Source organism: Microcebus murinus, chromosome 6 (genome assembly GCF_040939455.1).
Source record: "Microcebus murinus isolate Inina chromosome 6, M.murinus_Inina_mat1.0, whole genome shotgun sequence".
Classification (NCBI taxonomy): Eukaryota; Metazoa; Chordata; class Mammalia; order Primates; family Cheirogaleidae; genus Microcebus; species Microcebus murinus.
The window spans coordinates 108,476,804-108,501,060 of record NC_134109.1 but is presented as its reverse complement, the minus strand read 5'-3'; the positions used below and the strand labels follow the sequence as shown (position 1 = coordinate 108,501,060).

General features: G+C 55.6%; 1 protein-coding gene across 3 annotated transcripts in view; it reads right to left on the bottom strand.

Moving 5' to 3' along the window:
* CD276 (CD276 molecule) overlaps positions 1 to 24,012 on the bottom strand; it is a 28,124-nt gene extending 4,112 nt beyond the window's left edge. Inside the window, exons 1-8 of one of the 3 annotated variants that reach the window (XM_020286077.2) lie at positions 23,563 to 24,009; positions 8,479 to 8,607; positions 5,715 to 6,053; positions 5,217 to 5,531; positions 4,337 to 4,675; positions 3,856 to 4,152; positions 1,158 to 1,292; positions 223 to 264 (exon numbers count right to left, since the gene is read on the bottom strand). In XM_020286077.2, the coding sequence (XP_020141666.1) occupies positions 223 to 264; positions 1,158 to 1,292; positions 3,856 to 4,152; positions 4,337 to 4,675; positions 5,217 to 5,531; positions 5,715 to 6,053; positions 8,479 to 8,557 (1,546 nt within the window). In that variant the 5' untranslated portion in view covers positions 8,558 to 8,607; positions 23,563 to 24,009. Of the gene's footprint in view, positions 1 to 222; positions 265 to 1,157; positions 1,293 to 3,855; positions 4,153 to 4,336; positions 4,676 to 5,216; positions 5,532 to 5,714; positions 6,054 to 8,478; positions 8,608 to 19,036; positions 22,185 to 23,562 lie in introns of those variants that run through there. The other 2 variants (XM_020286076.2, XM_076004541.1) reach the window with 2 other exon arrangements.
* Between the last annotated feature and the right edge of the window lie 245 nt (positions 24,013 to 24,257).

The window sequence follows — 24,257 nt, the reverse complement described above, 5'->3', positions numbered from 1 at the left end:
AGGCTGGCAGGGAAATGAACCTGCACCCGGTGGCCGTCAGACCTGCCTCCATGCCTAGCTCCAAGCGAAGAGTGGACTCACCTGGTCAGGAGGCCCCAGCCCAGAGGACACACTTTATTCAAACCGTATAGCAAATGTGGCCCCTCTAGATCCTGAAGTCCTTTCTCTTGTCCCTTGTGTTCCTCCCCCAGCCAAGAGGGCCAGCTCCAAGCTCAGACTCACCTGTCTTGGAGCCTTCTCCCTCCCCATCCTGGTCCTCAGCTCCTAGAAGACAAGAACTGGGCGTGAACATCTTCCTTAGCCGCACCTTCGTCCCTGTCCTTCCCCAGCAGGAGTGCAGGAGGCAGGCCAGCGGGCCGAGCAGGCCTGACCTGTGTCCTGAATGCCAGACCCGGGGCTGCAACTCGGGGTCAGGGCCGAACCTGTGACAGAATGAGGGGCCCCAGGCTGGAGCCCACCACTCACCTGGCCAGGGACCACCTCTCCACCCTCCACCAGCCCCACACCTCGCCCACTCACTTGCTCACCAAGCCCACACCGTCACCCTCCACCAGATGCACTCAGCCTCCCACCGCCCGCTGCACAGGTACTCACCCACCCGCCACCCGGCCATCCTCGCCTCCACTGTCCTTGCTGGGCCCCAGCCATCTCCCAGCCTCTGGTGACCCACCTACTCTTATGCCTCTGTTTGCCCATGTGGCAGTTCCCAGGGTCCGCTCACTCACCCACCAACGTCCTCTGACCCACTACCAACTGCTAACGTCCACTCAGACTGACCCTCGGCCCAGCAAATGGCAGCTGCTTCAGACCGTGGCCGCACACTCCCCCCCACCAGCATGCCCACCGCGCCGCTCGCACCCGTGCTGCTCAGTCCCCGTGCTCTAGTCTGCTTTCCCCAGACACGCTCGCGTGGCTCCCGCTCCCCAGGCACGCCTGTCGGCACAGACGCGTGTGCTCACAGCACCGGCCCTCCACACCCGCCACGTCCGGTCACGCTCGCATCCACTCCCGCCCTGCCACGCCTGCACACGGCAGGCTCGCGCACAAAGGACACGGCAGACTCGGCTCACACACACGCCATCTAGGCCCACTCGCACACCCTCACTCCCGCTGTCCCGGGAGGCGACCCTACGGACCCACGCACCCCTCCCACTCACCTGCATTCTCCTCCTCACAGCTCTGTCTGATCTTTCTCCAGCACACGACGGCCAGGGCCACCAGCAGTGCGGCGAGACAGACGGACAGCCCCACGGTCACCCACAGGGCCTCGGGGGGGAATGCCACGGGCTGCCCTGGCAGGGGAATCGGGAAGAATGAGACCAGCATGCTGGCTCCATGGCCCAGGTGACAGGGGTCCCACTTCACTGGGCACTAACACTATGAACAAAGCTCACTTACGCTCCCACCGCCTCTCCCCTTACCACCCCCGGGCCCTGGCAGCCACGGCTCAGGGCTCATGCTGTGTTGTGGGCATGCCGCAACCAGGAAGGGCTGAAGAGGCTGTAGTTGAATGATGCTCAAGAACCTTCTATGGCTCCCCACTGACTTCTGAATAATGCTTCGAGCTTCTCAGGATGATCCAAGAACCTCTATGCTTTCGTTGCCGACAGCACTCCTACAAGCTCGATGAACGTCCCTAAAACCCTCCAGACCATCAGTAAGGAGTGTGGCAAGCGCCAACCCCACAAAGCGACACAGTACAGAAGGGCAAGGATTCTGTGTGCCCAGGGAAAGCGGCGTTGTGAGGAGCAGAGGGGCGTGGTGGGCGGACGAAGCCGATTTTCCCGCACAAGGCGAGAAGCACAGAGAAGCCGCGCGAGCTCGCTTTCTATGCTCGCCCCTAGGCAGGTGCCGGCGCCTAGAACACAGACCAGACTTGCCCTTGTTCACCCAGGAAAGGACAGAGCCGGGGCTCAGACCACATCTCCAGCCTCCACGTCCAGGGCTTGCTCCATCAAGCCCCTCCACGAAAGGCTCTGCCCAGCACACGCAACCTCACAACCTCCGTCCGGTGTGGGAGAGACCAGCTGGAGGGCCGACAGTCTGACTCCCAGAATGCTTTACACGGCACAAAGCTGCCCGAAGCGAAATACAGGCCAAGGGCTCCAAAGTAGGCCAGACCTGCTCTAACAAAACAGGAGGCTGGCTGGTGGGGAGGAGAGAAAATTAGGCTGAGAGGCCAAAGTTGGATTCTGATCCTGGTTCATCGGCTCACGGCAGGGTGCTGGCGCCCAGGCCACAGATGCCGTGGGCGAGTTTAGAGAGGCCACGACCCTCCAGTTACCTGCAAATGACTGCATTTCTCATTTATCCAGTGTTCTAAGAGGGGCCTGACCCCTGAAAGATTGAGTCTGTGGCTTTGGGAAAGTTCCCTCTTCTCACAGGACCACAGTTTCCTCATCTGTGAAATGTGCTTGGCAACCACGGCCACTAAACGAAACCACCTTAAATGTTAGCTACTGAAGTTTACACTCACCAGCCTTCCTGCAGGGCACTGCAAATGACCACAAGTCCCCTTCTCCTCTGAGGCCCTCTCAGCTCCCAAGTGCCACTGGAGGCTTCCTGACCACTACCTCCTTCTCTGAAAGCTTCACTTTCTCCATCAATTTCACTCTATCTTGCATTTCTTATTTTCTCCTGTGAACACCATCCTCACTACCAGACCACAGGCTGTTCTCTAAAAGGTCAAGGAGATGTCTCAACACCCCAGAGCCCAGGCCAGTGACCCTCACAGAGATCACAGATCCAGGGGGTCTCCGGGAGAGGGCAGGTTCAGTCTCGGGAAGAGGTGGGCAGAGGGAACGCAGCCTTGCCAGAAGGAAACAACTAAAGGAGGGGGAGGAATGAGCCTGAACTCCTGGCAGACAGAGTGACGGGCTTGGACCCCGAGCTTGTCAGAAGTGAAGGCCACACAAGGCTCAAGGGGCAGAAGCAAGGCAGGAGCAAGGCGGTAAGTCCCGAGGTCTGTGCAGACCCTGCAAACCCAGGGGAGAGCGGAACTTGGGTGGGCTGGGGGTCGGGAAGAAGCCGTGGGAAGGGACAAGAGGAGAACCAGACAGACAGAACCAGCTGTCCTGACCTCAGAGCATGCAGGGAGGCGCCTGGGAAAGCTCAGCTGGCCTAGAGGCGGGATCGAGGAGCCAGACTGAGCAGGCAGGCCTAGGGGAGCACTGGATAGATCCTGCCTCTCCTAGCCTGGCCCGAACATGGGCCTCCCCCTTCCCATCCCTGGCACAAGGGGTGCCCTCCTGGGCTAGGACCTGGGAACTGGAGACTGAGAGAACAGTCAAATGGGCGGCCCCCATCTAGTGTTTGACCACGTGGGGGCAGCAGAGGCAGCCCCTGCCAATCCAACCGCTGCCTGGGTGGAGCTCAGGTCTACAAGAAGGGCTGGCACTGACTCAGGTGAGGGGGACTGATCACCTGAGAGGCCCAGCTGTCCCCAGGGCTTCAGAACCTAATGGCACCCATGGACATAGCAATACCTTCCCACCACCTGCACAAGTTCCCATTGGAAAGCACACCCTCACCATGTCCCCGGCCACGCCCTGTGGCTGCCCCAGAGTTCCCGCCCACGTTTCCAGATTCCAGGAAGGCACTTTGTCCTCTACTGAAGCAGCATTAAGTGCTAAACTGTTCTTAAAAAAGCAAATATTATGAATGATTGTCCTCAGCCCATTAAAGTAAGCCCTATAAGAACTTGTTTTCAGGAAGAGTTTGAGACACCTGAAATCTATGAAAGTGATTTTTAAAAAGTCTTCTGACCACCCAAACCTATAGAAATTCCAGCTTCGGGTCTAATAAAGAGGTAGTTGCTCCCTCCATCCTTCCCCAGCTGTCCAGCTGCCTCTTCACCTGTGATGGTGACGGAGCCATGTGCGTCCTGCCGCAGCACCGGGTTGCGCACCAGGCAGCTGTAGGTGCCATTGGCGCCCAGCACCACCCTCAGGACGCTGTGCACGTCGAACAAGCCCTGCTCGTTGGCCATCTGCGACGTGGTCACGTTGCCGGTCAACGGCGCACCCTGCCCATCCTGCCAGAACACCTCGGCCTCGGGGTAGCCCCGGTAGCTGGAGCACGTGATGGTCACCATGTCCCCAGGCCGCAGGTCCTTGTTGGGTTCCAGGGTCATGCTGGGCTTCGAGTAGGGTGCTGGAGGAGGCAAAGGGCAGGGGTCAAGGGCAGTGGAGGGGAGATGCAGGGGAGGAAAAGCATGCGTCGGGCTGTGAGTAGGGGTCACCACTGGGGCCTGGGGTCTGGGGGCACTGGTGCGCAGGGGGTGGGCTGCGGGAGGAATGGAGGGCAGGGAGGGAGGACGCCCCCTCCCGGCACTCACCGGCCACCTGCAGGCTGACCGCAGCACTGCCGAAGTCCCGGATGCTCACGAAGCAGGTGAAGCTGCCCTCGTCCGCCACGCGCACGCGCTGCAGCCGCAGGGATGCGTTGCCCTGAGCCAGCAGGTCGGGGAAGAGCGCTGTGCGGTTAGCGTAGGCGCTGCCCTGGTCCCGGCCCTCGGCGAAGCTGTGCACCAGCTGTTTGGTGTCCGTCAGCTGCCAGATGAGGTTGAGCTGCGCCAGGCTGAAGCCCGGCTCGGGGGAGAAGGAGCAGCGCAGGGTGGCGTCAGTGCCCACCAGGGCCACCACCGGGTCTTCGGGGACCTGGACCTCCACGGCTCCTGGGGACAGAGGGCCGAGCAGTGAGGAAGGGCAGGGACTCTCTAGGCTACGGCCCCACAGCCTCCCCATCAACCCCCAGGCCCTGTTCCATCTTTCTATTTCTCCCCAGCCCCGAAGGCAGGTTGAGTCTCGGCGTTCCCTGCTGTGGAGCCCCCAGTCTTCCGAGGACGACCCCAGCAGGTGGGCCTTGGCCTGCAAGTTCAGTCTCAGGAGCCAGGCCTGGGGCACTGACTCTGGCCCTGGCAACACCCCTGGCCCAGCAGGACTCCCTTCCCTCTCCTGTCCCTCTGCTCTCCGCTGCCCCGGATGTGTCTCCATCCTTTCTAGAAGTTCCCGGAGCCTTGAAATCAAGACAGCCAAGGCCTGCGATCACTGACCACCACCCAATAGGGGTGTCCCCCACACACTTTCTTCTCCCTGTCATTACTGGGCATCTGGCTGTTCTGGGAAATTGAGGGTAGGAGCCAGATTCGGATCCCCCAGGCCCTGCTACTAGAACCAGAAGCCCCTCCCTCAGGGGGACATTTAAACAAACAAAACCTGTGGGGCTTCTATGCGGTGTGATGGTGACGGAGCCATGTGCGTCCTGCCGCAGCACCGGGTTGCGCACCAGGCAGCTGTAGGTGCCATTGGCGCCCAGCACCACCCTCAGGACGCTGTGCACGTCGAACAAGCCCTGCTCGTTGGCCATCTGCGACGTGGTCACGTTGCCGGTCAACGGCGCACCCTGCCCATCCTGCCAGAACACCTCGGCCTCGGGGTAGCCCCGGTAGCTGGAGCACGTGATGGTCACCATGTCCCCAGGCCGCAGGTCCTTGTTGGGCTCCAGGGTCATGCTGGGCTTCGAGTAGGGTGCTGGAGGAGGCAAAGGGCAGGGGTCAGGGCAGGGGAGGGGAGATGCAGGGGAGGAAAAGCATGCGTCGGGCTGTGAGTAGGGGTCACCACTGGGGCCTGGGGTCTGGGGGCACTGGTGCGCAGGGGGTGGGCTGCGGGAGGAATGGAGGGCAGGGAGGGAGGACGCCCCCTCCCGGCACTCACCGGCCACCTGCAGGCTGACCGCAGCACTGCCGAAGTCCCGGATGCTCACGAAGCAGGTGAAGCTGCCCTCGTCCGCCACGCGCACGCGCTGCAGCCGCAGGGACGCGTTGCCCTGAGCCAGCAGGTCGGGGAAGAGCGCTGTGCGGTTAGCGTAGGCGCTGCCCTGGTCCCGGCCCTCGGCGAAGCTGTGCACCAGCTGTTTGGTGTCCGTCAGCTGCCAGATGAGGTTGAGCTGCGCCAGGCTGAAGCCCGGCTCGGGGGAGAAGGAGCAGCGCAGGGTAGCGTCAGTGCCCACCAGGGCCACCACCGGGTCTTCGGGGACCTGGACCTCCACAGCTCCTAGGGACAGAGGGGAGGAAGGGTCGGGTCTCTCCCAGCCTTGCTGGTGCCTCTCCCTCCCCAGCTAAACCCAGGCCCTGTCCAGTCCTCCTTTCAGGCCTGAGACCCAAAATGTTTATTGCCTTAGGTGCTCATTCAGTCGAGGAGAAAATGGGGGCACCTACGTGTGCCAGGTATGAGTTAGAGGCGCAATAGAGCGCAAGACCAAGGCATGCCCTGCAGAACTTACACCGAATGGGAGGGACAAACCACACAAATTCTCATTCGCATGTAATTAGGGTATGAAAGAAGAAAAGAAGCCAGCAAAGTAAAGCGGTGCCTTTTCGAAAATGAGCAGGTGCTTTACACCTGTCTGTGCTATTTGCATTCCTCATAGGCATATGTTATTTTATGAATCGGGAAGGGAAGTCTAAAAAGTGCACACCAAAAATGTTAATAGTGGTTTTCTCTGGATGAGGGGATCGCAAGTGCTTTTTATCTTTTCCTAAATAAACATGACTAATTCTTATACAAGAAAGAATACCCATACCTTTCAATGTGGTAGTGAGACATGTTCTCTTTGAAAAGATAAGAAGCTGAGATTTATGGGGAATGCAAAGGAGCTGACATACGATAAGCCAGCGTGGGAGTGTTCCCGGTGGAGGGAAGGCAGGGGGAGGGCCCCAGGCGAGATCCGGCGTGCAGTGTGGAAACATCGGGAAGTGTCCGCGTGGCAGAGGCATCTGGGCGGAGCATGTCCAAGCCAGAGCAAGGAGGGCGCTGAGAGACCAGGTAAGGGATTTAGGTTTCCCAAGAGCAATGAATGGGAAATCACTGGGGAATACCAATCAGGCATAATCTGGGTGGCAGTGCTTAAAACTCACTCTGTCTCCTCTGAGGAGAGTGGACCATAGAAAGGCAAGAGGCAGACTATCCGGAGGTTATTTCACAAGTGACGGTGGTGTGGCTTCAGAGGGTGGCGGGGGAGATGGAGAGAATGGGACGGATTCAAGGGTGGTTTAGGAGGGAGAATCGGCAGGGCTTGCTGATGAGGTAGGGGTGAGGGGAAAGCAGGAGCATAAATCCCAGCAGCCGGAGGCAACTCCAGCCCTAGAGTCGGGGTGGGCGGTCCCTGAACATGAGTCCCAGAGAGAGCCCCCACTGTATATTCAGTGGAGTTACCCTGCTGCTTCCCACCCAGTCACCTCTGTCTCCATTCTAGCTCTTCTTTTAGAGTCCTGGGAAGTCAGGCAGGGGATCCTGACAGCCTTTCCTTTGGAGGGGGCGAGCCCCCCACCCTAGCACTGCCTGTTGGGTAATGCTTAGATTAAGTGTGTGCTTTGGGCACCAGCAAAGCAGGCATGTGCAAAATTTGTGTGGATCAAACAGCCTTGAAACAAAGCCAATTGCATACAGGACCCATTAAAGGTTTCTTGCATTTGGAAAAATAACACTTATTTTATGGTATTTGTATTGTGAATTCCACCCAGGGAGAGGGTATCATAATCTTTGTAGTGCGTGGAGATTTCTAAAGGTCCTAAGCTGGCCCTGGGTCTCCTGCTGAAACCCCAGGCGCCCCAGGCCAGTTCTCATCCCCTGCCGGCTGGACCAGGGTGCATCTGGGGTGTGGATCTTGGGAAGTCACCCTTTCTCTAGAGAAGTCAGAGCGGCCATGGTTAGAGATGTGCATCGCCTCTGTTGTGGCCACGAGGTGGCGCCAGACACTCAGCTTTGTCTTTGGAACGAGGCTCTCCCTCAGAGCAAAGATGCTGATTGGGATTTGAAATATGATGATACTGCTTTCAAAGTAGCTACCATTACTGAGTGCTCACTATGTGCCAAGCACTGCGTGGGAAGATTCGCCTCATTCATTCAACACAGTTGGTGAGCACCTACTGTGTACACCCATCCTGGCCCTAGGGCTAGATTCTGCTCTGGGAACCAGGTCAGGCGTGGGGGGTGGGCAAGTAAACCCAGAACATGGCAGGGGAGGTGAATGCTAGCAAGGTGAATGCAGGAAGGTCAGGTATAGGGAGGGATGAGGGATAGCGTGCTATTTCACACAAGCTAGCCAGTAAGTCTTGCCAAGGAGGTGTCATTTGAGCAAAACACCTGAACAAAATAATGGGTCAAGTCATACAGATGTCTGGCAGAGCAGAAAGTTCCAAGCAGAGGAGACAGTATGTGCAAAGGTCCTGAGGAAAGAGCACACACAGTGTGTTCAGGAAACGGCACTATCACGTTTAGTGCTCGCATTTCCATTTCACAGATGAAGGAATGGAGGCTAAAAAGGTAAAGTTAGTTGCCTGCTGGATCCCAGAGGTAGAAATGATGTGGCCCTGCCAGCCAGAGCCAGCTTGGCGGGACCCCTGGTAGGAGTGGGCACCCCTCCCACCTGGCCAAGATCCCTGTGCCCCACCTCCAGCCCCCAGGCTGCTCCCCTCACCTGTGAGGCAGAGGCACAGCACTCCAAGGGCTGCACCCACGTGCACGGCCATGCCGGGCCTGCCGCGTCCACGCAGCATCTTCCTGTGGGGCAGCTGACAGCTGGGCTCTCTGTGGGGGAAGGCTGCCCCTGCCGAGGAGGAAGAGGAAGTGAAGCCTTTGTCTGCAAAGGTCCTCCCAGGCCCTCTCTCCCCACATCTCCCTGGACTGGCGTGAGGAAGGCTGCAGCTGCTCCCTGGGAGGCCCTCCTTCCTGTACCCCCCAGGGCTTCCTGCCAGGGCTCTCTGTGAGGGGGCTGGCAGGAGGCAGTCACTGGGGAAGCAGGGATCCAGTCTTTCACCCTAAGATGCTGGTATCCAAATATAAGGAAGAGGAAGCAAGGGGGTAAGCAAAGGCCTGCTCTGGGGCAAGGCCATGTGCGGGTCAACCTGGCTTCAGACAATAGCTAGTGGGGAGGGCAGGAGCTCAGGCTGAAGCCAGAACTAGGGATCAGCTAAGAGGCATGAACTTCATCCTAAAGGCAGCTGGGAGCCACAGAAGGTTCTTGAATGGGGGAAATGACATGGTCAGAGCTGAGCTCCGTAAGGATTAATCTGACAGCAGCTGCAGGAGACGGAGGGGTAGGTGAAAGAGAAGCAGCAGGTCTGGGTACGAGTCGCAGCATCTGAGGACATGGGGAGAGAGAAGGAGCACTCAGGGTGTCCAGGCCTCTGAGCCCCAGTGTCCGGGTGGGCATTCCCTGAGGCAGAGAACATGGATGTGTGAAGTTAACGGTATTTGTGAAGAAACTTCCAGGGCAGAGTTCTAGGAGGCAGCTGAGTATATGAGTGTGGACTCGAGAGAGAGGACACTTGGTAGTTTGATACACCTGACACGTCTGCATTGAGTGACCAACACAGACCAGAGATGGAAGAGGCCACGACTAGGGCTGACCGCCGAGGCTGGCACCAGGACTGAGTAAGAGTCAGGGCTGCGGCCACAGGCCAGGCCTGAGCAGGGGCTCCCAGCTGGGTCCAGCCCTACTCCCACTCCCGGCCACCCCAGGATGCCTGCCTCGGGCAGGCCGCACACGCCTCTTCCCATGTCCCACAGCCGCTGCCCTGGTCAGGTCACACGGCCAGTGTCCAACTATGCCAGCCAACACTGACCAGCAGGAATTGGACCAATTTTACATCTTCCTAACCCCCCGAGAGACAGGCTGCCCCACTGAGTCCCAGTTTTGCAGGAGAAAAAAAAAAATAAAGTGCAGATAAGTGATTTCATTAATGTCACAGAATTTGCCAGTTAGCACAGTGGAGACAAGTCCAGTCCTGCCACACCCTTCTGTCCTTCCATGGAGCCACCTGATCAGCAGCCATCAGCGTCAGTTCCCATCAGTCCCTGGCACCCAGCCCCAACCCTTCCACTCCCAGCCAAGCACACCGGCCCCCCACTCAACACGCCGACAGCTGGGCGGAGGGAGTCCTCGGCCAAACCGGGTGCATCCTGGCCAGCCCCACTCTCCCCAGCTGTCCACAGTGGGGAAGCCCTGAGCAGCCACTTCCTGTCCACAGGCTTCCCGTCCCCAATCTGGCAGCCTCTCAGCCCGCCGCCTGCTGAGTCAGCGGCTGCCCGCTCCATTCACCCTTGCGGCTGGTCCCGCTGCACAGGGCGCCGGCCCACAGGAAACGCGCCCGCCCACTGCCTGCAGGGAGCACCAAGGCCAAGGGAGAAGGCGCTCCGCCCGGGTCTCCCTTCCCTCCCACGCCCAGACAGAGCCGCCCCCTCACACTGCTGCTCTTCTGCTCCTGCCCCATCTTCCACCCTGCCCTGGGCCTACCTGTGACCCTCCTCACTCGCCTGCTGGCTCCACTTTCTCTGCCAACTCCATCCTCTAAGGTACTTTCTCTTAGGGCCCAAGACAGAAATCTGCTCTCGTCCCTCCCCTGCTCAAGAACCTCCTGTGGCTCCCCATTCACTATAGAAGTCAGGCCACATTCCTCTGCCTGGCACCAAGACTCTTCTATGACTGTCTCCTCCATACACCAGGCTAATCCCTGCCACTGGGGTTTACTCCTCAGAATCACCTGGGAACAACACCTGCATGCGTGTGGGGGGAACAGAGCGTGCCTGTCCCAATCAGACCAGCCAGGGCTCCCCAGGGCTGAGCAGTCCTTCCCTCCAGAGAGAGGATGAGGGGCTTCTGGGGCTGGGCACCAGCCTCCTGCTCCTTAGATTCCTTTCCTGGACCCTGGACCCTGGACACCCACCCTCATGGCCAGCCCCGGAGAGAAGGAGCCTGACGACCCAGAACCCAGGAGACCTGAGAACTCCACGGCACCAAGACACTCCAGGCCCAGCGGCTGGGCCTCGCGGAGCCGGGGCCGGAGGGAGGAACACATCTCAGATGTGCAGTGCTGCTCAGGGACTGGGACGGTGGCCTGGGAACAGAAAGCCAATCACTGTCCGCCTGGACAGATGGGCAGCTCCGGGACCCAGTGCCCCGTGGGGACATGCAGACCTCACGAGACACACGTGCCACCCACCCTCCTTTCTACAATGCAGAGGGGACTGTCCTCCCAGGCGGGACCTGCCCTGGAGTCAACATGTGCCACCCCCACCCCTCCCTGTGAGTCACCAGCCAGCCCTCCCTCCTCTCCTCCTCTCCTCCTCCTCTTCCTCCTTCCTTCTCTGTCCCAGTCCCAGCCAAACGTGGGAACTGCAAGGTGCCCTGCCAGGACAAACCACCTTCGGCTTTCACAGAGACGCGGGAGTGAGGGGACAGGCCTCAGTCTGAGGGTGCAGCAAGTAATCCAACCCCAGGGCAACAGAAAAGCTCCCAAGAGATGACCCAAGATGTGCCCCCATAAAGCCAAAACAGCAACAAAACCAGACTGAGCCTAGGCTCTGGGCTAAGATGCCCTGGGCCTGGGGGTGCCCAAGAGCATCTCCTTGCCCCCACCAGGACCACCAGCAGCACCCCACATTCTCCTAACCCCCTCTCCTAACTCCCAATCCCTGCAGCAGCTCCTGGGGCAACACTTTCCACAAAGAGGACAGGAACGGTGAGACAGACACAGAGCTCTGAAAATAGCAAGTAAGTCCCTGGATCCAGCTATGCCTGAAGCACGCTGCATACCTAAACTGCCCAGACACTTGAGCCAGTCATTTTTCCTTTATTGGGTTTGAGCTAAGATTCTATTATCTGTTACTAAAGGAGTCCTTGAATATACACACATTCATTCACGTCTTCAGCAACTCATTTCACTATTCACCGAAAGCGCCATGGGAGGCACGGGTGATGGAGAGGTGACTGAGCTGTGTGTGTCCTCAAGGAGCAGTTCTGATGGGGAAGGTGGACACACACGTGGTCACTGCACTTCAGTACACCACACTGGCTGAGACACAGCAAGGACTAGTGGAGGCACCTCAGAGACATGGTGACCCCAAAGGTGAGTCCTGAAGGGGCATCAGTGGCTCCCTGGGTAGACAAACTGGGAAAGGTGGCCCCTTCCCTCACCTCAAGAGACCTGTCCTCCTGGCACTGCCTCCCAGCCAGACCCTGAAATTGTGGAAGGTGAACCAAAGTACAGGTTCTAGTCCCAACTCTGATACTTTGCTGTGCAATCTTAACTAGGTGATTTCCCCTCTCTGAGCTCAATGTTCCTACCTATAAAAGAAAAGTTTTGTGGATGCCAGTGAAACTTCCTCAGTACTTTAAGCTTGCAGGTACTATATCCTTAAGGTGCAGCCAATTTGCTGCCATGCAGGTCACACTGAAATGTACAAAGTGACTGTGGCAGAAACTACTACTGTGTTTCCCCAAAAATAAGACCTACCCATAAAATAAGCCCTAGCAGGATTTCTAAGCATTTGCGCAATAGAAGCCCCACCCCAAAAATAAAACCTAGTGATGGGCGTGGCTACGCAGCGTGTTTGCACAACCCATGCATTTCACGGGGGAGCGGTAAAGACGACCAGCAGCCCTTCTCATCTGCCCATGAGAGCTCCATTGCTCGACATGAGAGATTGGGGCCAATGGTTGTAAAGGAAATAGAGTCGCAAGAAATTCAGGATGGAATTCGGGGTTTGGAGAGTTATGATGATGTTCCAGAAGAAGACAACTTAGCTATATTTGAATAAATGTAGATTGTTGTACCGTACTTAAAAAAAATAACACATCCCCTGAAAAGAAGCCCTAGGGTGTCTTCTGGAGAAAAAATAAATATAAGACCCTGTCTTATTTTCGGGGAAACATGGTAGTAGTCCTCTTACACCCATTCTCCCCGTCTGTAGAATTCTTAGGTAGGCACATGGCCACTCAGCTAAAGACTACACATCCCAGCCTTCCTGGCAGCTGGGTGTGGCCGTGTCATGTGTACACTGCTATGTATAACTTCCGGGTCATGCCTTTAACGAGAGGGAGCATACCCTCTCCCTTCTACCGCTTCCCACAGGCTGGAGCGCAGGTGTGGTGAGGCCTCCAGGACCACACTGCCAAAGGCAGTGCCCTGGGGACTGCAGAGCAGCCCGGCAGAGGACCCTGAGGGACTGTCATGTCAGCCCTGGATATACCTGGATGGTCGCATGGGTGAGAGAGAAACATTTATTCTGGCATACATCACTGTTATTTTGGGTCTTTCTCACAGCATCTGAACTAATTTAGGGAGCCATCCCTCCTTTACCTTCCCTCCTCTTCCCCCTCTCCTTATCCCGCAAAACTGCCACTGCTCAGAGCCACAGAAAGAAACCACACCTAAAATAGGTATCTCAAAATATGAACTGGAGACCATGTTAGCAGAGTCACTTCGTGAAGCCTGAGCCCAGCGTGGGCCATGTTTCAAGGGCAGACGTGGCCAGGCTTGGGGATTGTCCATATGGGAAGGGTGCACGAGTGTGGGATCACACACGGTCCTGTGAACTCCCAGAGACACAAAGCTGGAGCTCAGAACAGAGAATGACAAGGGAGTCATCCCCGCATTGTTGGTGGCAGCGGCAACATTGCGATCGCTAAGGGGGATGACAGAATACAAAGAAAGGCAAATTTTGGAGAAACTACGTAAGTCAATGGTCGGGTATCAGAACAGGGCGCCTCTCTCCGCGCCCCCCCCCCCAGCCTCTGTTTACCCTCTCCAGTGATGGGCACGCAGGGCCTCCAAAGGCAGCCCACCTGCCCTTGACAGCTCTCCTTGGTGGGAAGCTCTGCCTTACACCCAGCCCAGATTTGTCTCCCAGTACCGCCCCATCTCAGTGATTGGCTTAGGAGCCAGCTGTGAGCCAAGCCCCAACCAATCAGAGACTTCCCCAGAGCTTTGCTGCTGGAGCCATCAGAAGACTGTCTCTCTGAGGTTACTAAGGAGGAGGATTTGATATGTGGCTGTTAGCAATGACTCTATCAGCTACCAACAACCTAAAGAATTGATCCAAACAAATAAATAGGGGCAGAGATGAAAGCCAGAGGGATACAGAGTGCTAAAAAACCTCATTTAAGCCCCTGTGCCTCAAGCTAGCTGCACAGACTCCCCAGGTACATGAGTCTTCATCTGATCCCTTAGACCAGGGGTCCTCAAACTTTTTAAACAGGGGGCCAGTTCACTGTTCCTCAGACCGTTGGAGGGCCGGACTATAGTTTTAAAAAAACTATGAACAAATTCCTATGCACACTGCACATACCTTATTTTGAAGTAAAAAACAAAGGGGCAAAAACACCTGCATGTGGCCCATGGTTTGAGGATGCCTGCCTTAGACCATTCAGAACCAGTCTGCCCCCTTCTTTGTAACAGCCCTGCAAGTCTTTCATCTTCCTCAGTGAGGTCACCAATGGGCAGCCAGGTCACACTGTTCACCAAAATAACCCCAAGTGACAGACTATCAAATCTGTGACCATGATCGGAAGTTATTCACACTCATTGCTACTGATCCATGTTTCTGCCATCCTCTTCTAATGGAGTTGAGGACAGGGTGAAGCTTTATAGGATGCTTCCTTTGTTACTATTGCATTTCACTCTGTTAACCTGAGTCCATCCCTCCACTACCATGATTTTTTTTTATTATAATTGTGGTAAAATATACATAACATAGTTTACCATTTTAACCACGTTTAAGTGTGGAATTCAGTGGCATTAACTATATTTACAATGCTATCTAACCACGCCATGATCTTTTGCAGTACTGTTTTGACAGTTCCTGGTGCATAGATGCTCAGTAATTTTTTGGTGGATTAAAGAAAGAATGAATATCATTCAAAAGGTCACTCTCCTCTCCCTGCTTGGTGTTGTATGTCATCCAAATCCTCAGAGAGAAGACAGGAACAGGAATAGGAGAGTCTCACAGCACTGTCTGCCCCCGGATCAATGTCCGCCCACCATTAAGCACTTTGGGGTCATGAGTGTTCCCGCTTGTGTGGCCGCCCAGCTCCCATCTGCCCATCACACCCCCAAGGCTGTGACGAGAGGCTTCACTGCTTCTGGCTGGGGACCGGTCAAATGGGAAAGAAGGGAAATACGCTCATCCGCAAAACTTCGGTGAAGCAATGCTTGCTTTCACTGACGGACGCACTCTTCTTCCACTGCTCACTTGATAACTGGTTCCTGGACCAACCTTGTCGGGGCTTAAGGACAATATCACCAATCTGTTGTTCCCATAATCTACCTTCTTTCCCATAAAACTGGTTATTTCCCCATGCTAATTCTTCCAGCATTAGTTCATATATTCACTCAACAAATACCTACTCATTGAATGTCTCTGTACCAGGCATTGTGCTGCACTGTGCTAGATCAAGATGAAGAAACATAAGTATAAACATTCAGTTGTAAATGTTCTTGTTCATAAATTGGGTGGTATGTTTATTATTATGCTTTAAAAGTTTCCTGTGTTACATATATTATTTTATTTATCTCAAAAAAACAACAAAAGCCAGTATAGTTGAAAGCCTGCTATGTACCATGCTCCGTTCTAAGTGCTTTTGCACATGTTACCTCCTTTAAGCTTTCCAACAATTCTGTGAAGTAGGTATTATTATTATCCCATTTCACAGGGATGGAGAGATTTAATAACTTGCCCAAGGTTACAGAGCTTCTGAGTAGCATAAATATTTAAAATCTCACTTTTTCATAATAAAAATAGCAAAGGGATTTAGGAAACAAATAAATATGATTAAAATATGTTATGATGAGGTATTGTGGGAGTGGAGGGTCAAGACACTCACTGGGGCGTGGGGAGCCTAGTAAGGCTGCATAGACGAGGAGACGTCTCTGCTGTCTGGAGGAGGGGACGGCACGAGCAAAGTCACGGAGGAGTGAATGTCCACAGCACATTCAGGGAAGACGGGACTCCAGGAAGGGCTGGGGCTAAGGAGGTGAGGCAGGGGAGATAGTGAGGACTCGGCTAAGGACCCTTGATTGATTCTGTGCACAGTGGGAAACTGTGGAAGGCTGTGACCCACACCTCTACTACCATTCCCCTTCCACCCTGACAGCTCCTCAGAGAGACTATCTCCAAATTCACTCAGCACCAGGACAGGCAATCCTGGAGCTAGAAGACAAAGTCAGTTAAAACAGATAATCACCTCCCTACCTGGCCTGAACTTCAATTGCATCTTAGCATCTTCTAAGCATCTTAGCATCTTCCCTGACAACGAAGAAAAACATGCTTAGCAGATCTCATCTGTCTTCGGTAGCTAGTCTTGACGTTCTCTAGTTATTCTGCACCATTTATTCCAGAGTGCACCTGCCTCTCTTGCTCCAGGCTGGCTCCTTCTGATTACAGGGCTCCACCTTTCTGCAGGGAACCAGTCCTTGCGGGTGCTGGGGGGGCTGTCAACTCAACCTCAGTCCCGCATGGGACCTGACTCACTGGAGCAACCCCGCCCCGCCCCCACTCAGTGATTGGTTTAGGAGCGGTGGTGAGCCAAGCCCCAACCAATCAGAGACTTCCCCAGAGCTTTGCAGCTGGAACCACCCGAAGACTCTGTCTTGCTGAGGTTGCTAAGGAGGATATAATATGAGCCTGTTAGCAATGACTCTGTCAGCTACCAACAACCTAAAGAATTGATCCAAACAAATAAACAGGGGCAGAGATAAAAGCCAGAGGGATACAGAGTCCTAAAAACCTCATTTAAGCCCCTGTGCCTCAAGCTAGCTGCACACACAGACTGTCCAGGTACATGAGCCAATCATTTTTGGTTTCCTTGAGCTAGTTTGAGTTAGGTTTCTATTACCTGCAACTGAAAGGGTCCTTGAATATATGACATATTTTCACGTTCTCTGTTTCTCTCCACCTCTGCTTCTCTCCCTGGTCTTCCACATCACCATCATCTCTTGCCTGGATGACTACAGAAGCCTCTTCACTGGTCTGCCCACTTTCTCTCTTGTGCCCCCACCCAATTCTGTGCTCCAGTCTATACTCTACATAGCAGCCAGAATAACTGCCATAAAAACATAAATTATATTATGTCACCACCTTCACTAGTTAACCCCAAGGCTGTGCACTTTCCTTGGGATAAGATCGCAGCTCCTCCACGTCCTTTAGGGCCCTGGCTGGTCTGGCCCTGCCCGTTTCTCCAGCCTCACTTCCTCGCACCTGCCCCTTACCACAGTGTGCTGCTTCCACTTCCTACAGCATAGAACTCTCTTATTTCACAGGGTTTTTGCCAACACAGTTCCTTCTCCCCGGATGACATGGGTGCTATGGTTTGAATGTCTCCTCCAAAACTCATGCTGAAATTCAATTGGCACTGTAACAGTGTTAGGAGGCAGGGCCTTTAAGAGGTAAAGAGATTGATGCTATTATCACAGGAGTGGGTTCGTTACTGAGGGAGTCGGTTCCGGGTAAGGAAGGTAAGTTCCATCCTCATCTTCTGCCTCCTGTGCTTCCTGCCCTTCCACCATGGATAATGCAGTGGGAAGGTCCTTGCCAGATGCTACCACCACGCCCCTGGACCTCCCAGTCTCCAGAAACAGATGCCAAATAAACTGCTTTTCTTTATATTACCCAGTCTGTGGTATTCTGTTATAGCAGCAGAAAACAGACTAAGCAATGGGCAACACCTTTATACCTTGGCAGAAAAGTTAAGTCAGAGATCTGCCACTCTGAGGACTTCCCTGTCCTTCAGTGCATCCAGTCTGTTTTCTCTGCGTCACACTGGAACTTCCCCAAGCAGAAACCACATCTGCTTTACTTAACTACTGCATCTTTAATTCTAACACAGGCTTGACATATAATAGGTGCTCAGTGCACTGCTGAGTGAATGGATGAATGAATAAATGAATGAGTGCAAGTGTGTTTAGAGAAACAGAAAGATGGAGGGATAGATAGATATTTGTGTATGGGAAAAGGACCTGGAAGCCTGACAGTGAACCCAACCCTGGAATGTGGGAATGAGGGCAAGAGTCTACCACCAACTTCTAATTGATATACTTCTGTTTTTGACAATGAACCTGTAATTCTTTTGCAATTAACAAAAGAAAAAAGGAAAACAGCAACATCAAAGATCTACGTGGATTTTAGACCAGGCTCTGTTACTACTTGCGAGGCTCTCTAGAGCAAAGCCCTTCCCTCTCCAGGTCTTTGTCGCTTCAAACGTCAAAGAAGGGCCCTGGCCACCACCCCACACTATGACCATATCACATGTTGGGCTAGTGAAATCACAAGTGGCTTCATGGAGGAAGTGAGCCCCAGTGTTTAAGATGACTTTGGAATTGAAGAGACAGGTTCAAATCTAGACTCTGCCACTTCCTAGTCATGTGACTTTAGGGAAATATCCTCTCTGAGTCTCAGTTTGCACATTTATAAAATGGGGATTATAAAACCTACCTTCACAAGATGATTATAGGACTCAACTGAGTAAAATTATCTAAACTGACCTAATTAATACTAGGAGCTCTATAAATAGGGGAGGGGCTGGGGAGAGAGATGAGAGGTCTCCAGAGTTCCCTGGGAGCGGCCTTTCTTTTTCCTGATAATCTGAGTCAGTCTTTTGTGTTCCAGACTGTGCGCTGGGCACTACTCCCCAAGCCCGTGATCCCACCCCAGAGAAGAAATCAATTCTTCCTCTCCAAGTGATTTCTGTGTGAGTCAGGACAGTAGTGTGTCATCAGGGCCGGCCCAGCAGAGTGGGGCCAAGTTCTGCTTGGAACTGGAGACGTGTGCAGTCTGAGAAGCCGACCTGTACATGCACATGGGTGCACATACATGTGCACGTGCATACACACACATCCCTGGGGGGCACAGAGCCCTGAAAAAAGTGAAAGTTATGATGAGCTCAGAGGAGGTCAGCAAGAAGAATGGATGGCAACGAGGAGAATGGAGGCAGGAAGGGAAGGGATGAGAGCCCACGAGACCAGATCAGAGGCAGACCTCAGGTCATCACTGGCAGCCCATGGTGTACACATCTGCCTTCGCTCACCCTCTGTTGTCCAGCATCCACCTAAATGTGTCCCTAAATCCCATCTTTTCCGCAAGCTTTTCCAGAAGGAAGAGCACATTTTCTCTAGACAAGTTCTGCCTAAACGCCTCCCTGCCTGCAAATCCTTTAGGTTTCTACCCTAACCTAGCAGAGCAACTCTGCCAGCCCCACTCACCTACGCGCCAGACCCCTCTGGCTCTCCCAGGGATTCTCTCTCCGGAGTGTAGCAGCCTCCGCCAGTCCTCAGAGCTTGTAGGCCTCTTGGAGCTCCGCTGGTCCAGTCCCAATCCCCACGCCCATGGTACAGATGGGAATCTGAGCCACACAGGTGAGGCTGGCTGTTCAAGTCCTTAGTCACCAGCAGAGATGCTAAGAGCCAGCTGATGAGCACCCCCAGGCCTGGATCCCTCCACTGTTACATGGAACTCCCAGGCCACCTTGCCTGCCAGGGCACAGCATGGGCTAGGAGCAGGCAGTCCTGGGTTCAAATTCTGACACAGAAGTCTTGCTAAACATGTGACCAAGTGTAAATGACGTAACCTGTTTAAGACATCTCCAAAACGGGGGTGACAATCCCAACCCCACAGGGCTACTGTAAGAATAAAATAAGACAGCAGAGAGAGAAAGGAAAGGGCCTAGCACCAAAACGTTATTACTGCCATAGGCATGGGGACGAGGCCCCCTGGGCCCCTCTGCACTGGCCTCCCATTTCCCCCCACCCACTCTCCCTGGCTCAGAGTTCCTCTGTGAGGCCATACACTGGTCTCACGGACCAGTACTCTCTGTGCCCCTCTTTCCACCCAGAGCCGCGCCCGCCCCCCAGCTCCAAAGCAGCAACTGCACAACTCGACTCCACCACTGGGTCTGGCTCATTCCAGGGGTCATCTCCTCTTTCCCCTTCCCAGAGGCCAGGTGACAGCTCCAGCACCCTGGGCTCCAGTCCTGCCGGAACCGTGCCGCCCAGCACATGGCCTCCCCCACAAACACACATTCCAGTGTCTCCCGCGTGGGGCGCGCTCCTAGGAGCCTGCATTAATTTTAGGGTGACCTGGAACCCCTGCCTCCTAGACATAGTATCTCTCCCTGTTCCAAGGCTGCCAAGAAAGAACGCTTCTCGCCTCAGTTCCTGTGGATTCCCTCCGACACCCACACCCCCTCTGCCCAGGGAAGGCCAACGCCCGCCACACCGGAGGTGCGGACAAGGCCTCCATTCTCCGGTCCACAAAGAGAATGATGGAGAATGGGGGCAGCTGGCCAGGAGCACTGGCCAGATCTGGAGGGACCCCGGAGGCACCAGTGTAAGGAAGGGCAAGAACTCTTGGCAAAGGCCGCAATCGCTCTGTGAAGACCACTGGTCTCAGGGTCACCCAGGTGAGGCCTGCCCTCTCCCCAGCTCCCCAGAGTCCTTCTGCCTCCCTGTGGGGACCCTTAGCATGCTTTAATCAGGTTCTAGAATGACAAGTAAAACCTGCCCCTGCCTCCAGAGTGGCAGAGAGAGCCAGTTCTGGAGGCAGACAACAGCCCGGCTCCACGGTTTGCCCGCCTGCGTCTTTGGCTGTGACTTGCCCTTTCTAGATCTCAGTTTCCCCATCTGCACAGTGGTACTGAGGACTCTCTATCTCATAGGACTATGACGATTCAATGACACGATGTCTATGAAGCATCCAGCACAGGCCTACCCCCAAAACCAAAAGCCCCGCGCTCCTATCAGGCACGCTGCAGGGTGGCAGAACGGGGCGGCAGGCAAGGGCTGCATAATACTGCATGTGGCCCTCTCCCAGGTGTGGGGTCCATTCTGAGCCAACAGACTAAAGGATATTTCTCAAAGATCACATGGACCAGTCCTCACTCCTTTCCCCTTCCCCCATGCCCTGTCTGTACCCTTCTCCTTTTGCTAATGGACTTCCCTATCACTCCCGCCCTGGGGATGTGGGAAAAGGACAGCAATGAGAAGTCACCACCCACTCAGAGGATAAGTTTATGGGCAGTGACATCATCCTCCCTGCCATTTTTTCCTCTTCCCCTGACCCCATGACTCAGATCCACAGCTCAGTGGCCCCATGTGGTCATAATCTCGGAAGCTGCTTGGATTTGGTCATTTTTCTGCACACAGCCCAAACCCCGTATGACCAACCAAGAACCATCCACGACAGGCCAGACATTTGTTCTATAATACTTTCTAGGAGTCTCTCTGTGTGCTGTAGAACCCCAACTCACAGCTCTCTAATCGCACTGTGTCGCGCCCGCCTCGCCAGCAAGGAAGACGCGGCAACCGGAGTTCTTCTGACAGCGCTTTATTGGGGAATCTGAAGGTGACTAAAGCGGAAGACCCCGAGGAGCTCTCGGAGCGGGCTTATATAGGCACTAAGTACATTAGGCAGAATCTGATTGGCTCACGCAAGAGCCCTCATTAGCATACTTGATGAGAGACAGGAAAAAGCCCCTACACCTGCACGGTTCACCCTGTTTATCAGTCTTGTGGTATGGGTGTGACCAGGAAGTCGGCGCCATCTTGCAATGGCGTTAACACCGCGCCCCACAGCACTGCATCTCTAACCCCAAACAGTGTCACCTAGTTCTGTGTCAAACCCAAATCCTACTGCAAAGAATGAAGATTCCCTACTCCAGAGAAGGTGAAAGTTTCAGGATGGGAGGGTTCCACAGAAAGGTTCAGAAGTCAACCTCACCAGAATAGGACAGAGACTCCCCAGAGGACGGCTGTGAAGGGACAACACTTCTGTAACTGTCCTTTCCATAAACATTCAGGCACCCAACCCAGCAGTCAGCTATCTGAGCACCTGAGACATTCGGCCAACCTACTTCCATTGGGTGCTGGGGCAGAGCTGAACAGGGATGGGGACAGAGAGGAAAACTGGGTGCTCAAACAAACATCAACACCCCTTCCCACCAGAGGCTCGCATCGCCCAGGTTTCTCACCTCCGACCAGCTGCAGGGTCTGACTCCTTGCAGCACAGGAGTCCAGAGTAAACTGAAAAGCTTACCGCAGGCAGGAGAAACCAGCAGCCATGCCCAGAGGTCTCAGAAGAACTCTAAAGGTCAGCCACGGGACCATGAAAGCATCCCTGAGGCCACTTAACGCAAGGCAAAGCTCTGTCCCTCAAGAGTCTCTGTGCCATGTGACCCCTCAGTGCAAAAACTGATGTTCATAGGGCTGATTCGAAGTCATGAAGGAAAATGTCATTCACATGGGGACATTCTGCTAAGCTGACTGTGATATATGTAAATTTCCATGGTCAACAGTTAACCCAAGGATAGTGCTAAAGCCCGGGAACTCCAGAGAAACCTACGCACCCCAAATACTTCCAGTTTCCAAACCAGCTGGAAATAGTCACCCCTTCACACCCCACAGCCCCACGGCCCTCCACCCCTGCGCCGGCGTGGATCAGCCCAACCCACTGGACAGGTTTAGACTTCAATTTCAAGTTTAGACTAATTCCCCTCAGCCTCCAAAAGTGCCCCTCCTATTTGCAGGCCCCCAGACTAGAAGGAAGGCTGCCCAGAATCAGATTTCCTAGGGATTTCTGGGAGGCCACAGGGAATTAGAGAGGCGCTGAACTAAATAAAGAACTCTCTTAAAGACAAAACAGCTTCATTACTTTCTAATATAGAAACTAACTGCTAAAGATATGCTTGTAAGAAAAGGACCTGGGGCCTTAATTTAATGAAGAGATCAGACTCATTTACAATTATCCACATCCAGTTTGAAGGTAAATAGTTTTTCTCAATTAAGTCAACCCCTCCCCCCCCACACACAAATCTTTGCTTTTACTATTTGCCCAGTGCTTTCCCCCCGCGACAGATTCCATATCTGAGTCATCCATCACGAATTTCTCATTAGGGCAGGTTTGGCTTAGAAATAAAACCCCTGCCTTAGGCTCCCAAACCTGCCAATTTGCTAGCTAAACAGTAATGACTGAGGGCCTGCAGCCCCGGGATTCAATTCCCTCCCCTCTAGTGTGCCCCACCCTGGCTCCTACCTCCCCACTCCGTCTCCCACCTCCTCTCCCACCACCTCCCCATCCTGGCTGCCTCCTCACCCTCTAATTTTCTTGGGCCTCGGTCGGCCTCCCCACCCTAACCACCCTCCCCAGAATCTGTCCCCAGCACGCTCACTGCTGCCTGCGGACGCCCCGGCCGACCGCTCCTGCGTCCCTCTGGGCCAGGCAGGGCGCACCCACCTGGCCTCTCGCCCTCCCCTCCCCTGCCCTCCCCGCAGCGCCCTGCTCAGGGCTGGCGGTGCGCGCGTCCTCCTCCTGGGGGACCCTGTCCCTCCTAGCCCCGGCTCCTGCCTCGCTAGGCTTCACAGTCGCCCCCACAGCGGCAGACCCGCCCCCACCCCGCTCCGCACCGGGGCCTCCGCGAGCGCTCTCTCGCACCCAGGGCCCGCCGGCGCCCGCCGGGGTCTGCAGGGCGGACGGAGCCGCAGCCCCCGCCCAGCCCGGGAAGCGGAGGCTGCGCTGCGGGCGGGCGGTGCGGGCGCCCCGCTCCTCCGGGCCGGAGCCCCAGCGGCCGCCCCGCGCCCCCGTGCTCACGTGCGCCGCGGCCGGCCGGGACGCGGACGCGGCTGCGGAGGGCCCGGCTCCAGCAGCCCGCGGCGGGAGCGCCGTTCGGCCTCGCGGCTCCTCGGCCCGGCCTGGCCGCAGACAAAGGCCGCCCCGCCCGCGCCACGCAAGCACTCACCGCGCGCCGACTCCGGGGCTCGGGCCGCGGCGAGCGAGGCCGAGCCCGAATGGGGGCCGGGGGCGGCCGGGAGCCCGAGGGGCGGGGCGGGCTGGAGAACGCCGCGGCCCGGAAGGCGGCGGCCCGGTGCGCCCCCGAGGCGGATTGGCCCCGCCGCGGCGGCTGGGGGCTAAGGCCTGAGCCCGCCCGCTGGCAGGGCACCGGGCCCGTCCCCGCCCGCCCCCAGGCCGGACCCAGGCCGGGAAACCCGGAGCTCCGGGAGGGGCGCTGGTTACTCGCGGCCCATCCCCCACCCCGCTCGCGTGCTGCCGAGAGCCAGCCTTTCTTTTCCGCAAGAGGGGACAGGTGAATGGTCATCGATCACTCCCACCCTCCAGACTGCTGGCGGCGGAGCAGGGCTCGAATCCGGCTGTCCAACCCCAGTCCTGTGTTCTCCCCAGACACCCGGCTGGAACCGCAGCCTAGAAAGGGTTAACTCGACTGCGAGGAATTGAGAGCCGCTGGGAACTCTCTATAAATACAGCGTCGTGGGCGCCTGAGCCAACCACAGGGCAATTTCCACAGAGTTGGTTTTCCTCTTTTCCTTCCACCCACGGCCACCCGGCCGGCCCTGCCCCCAGCCCCAGGCCAGGCTGTGGGCCAGCCCAGGCTCCCAGAGGGGGAGCAGGCCTGACGCCTGGAGCCCTTGGACTCTG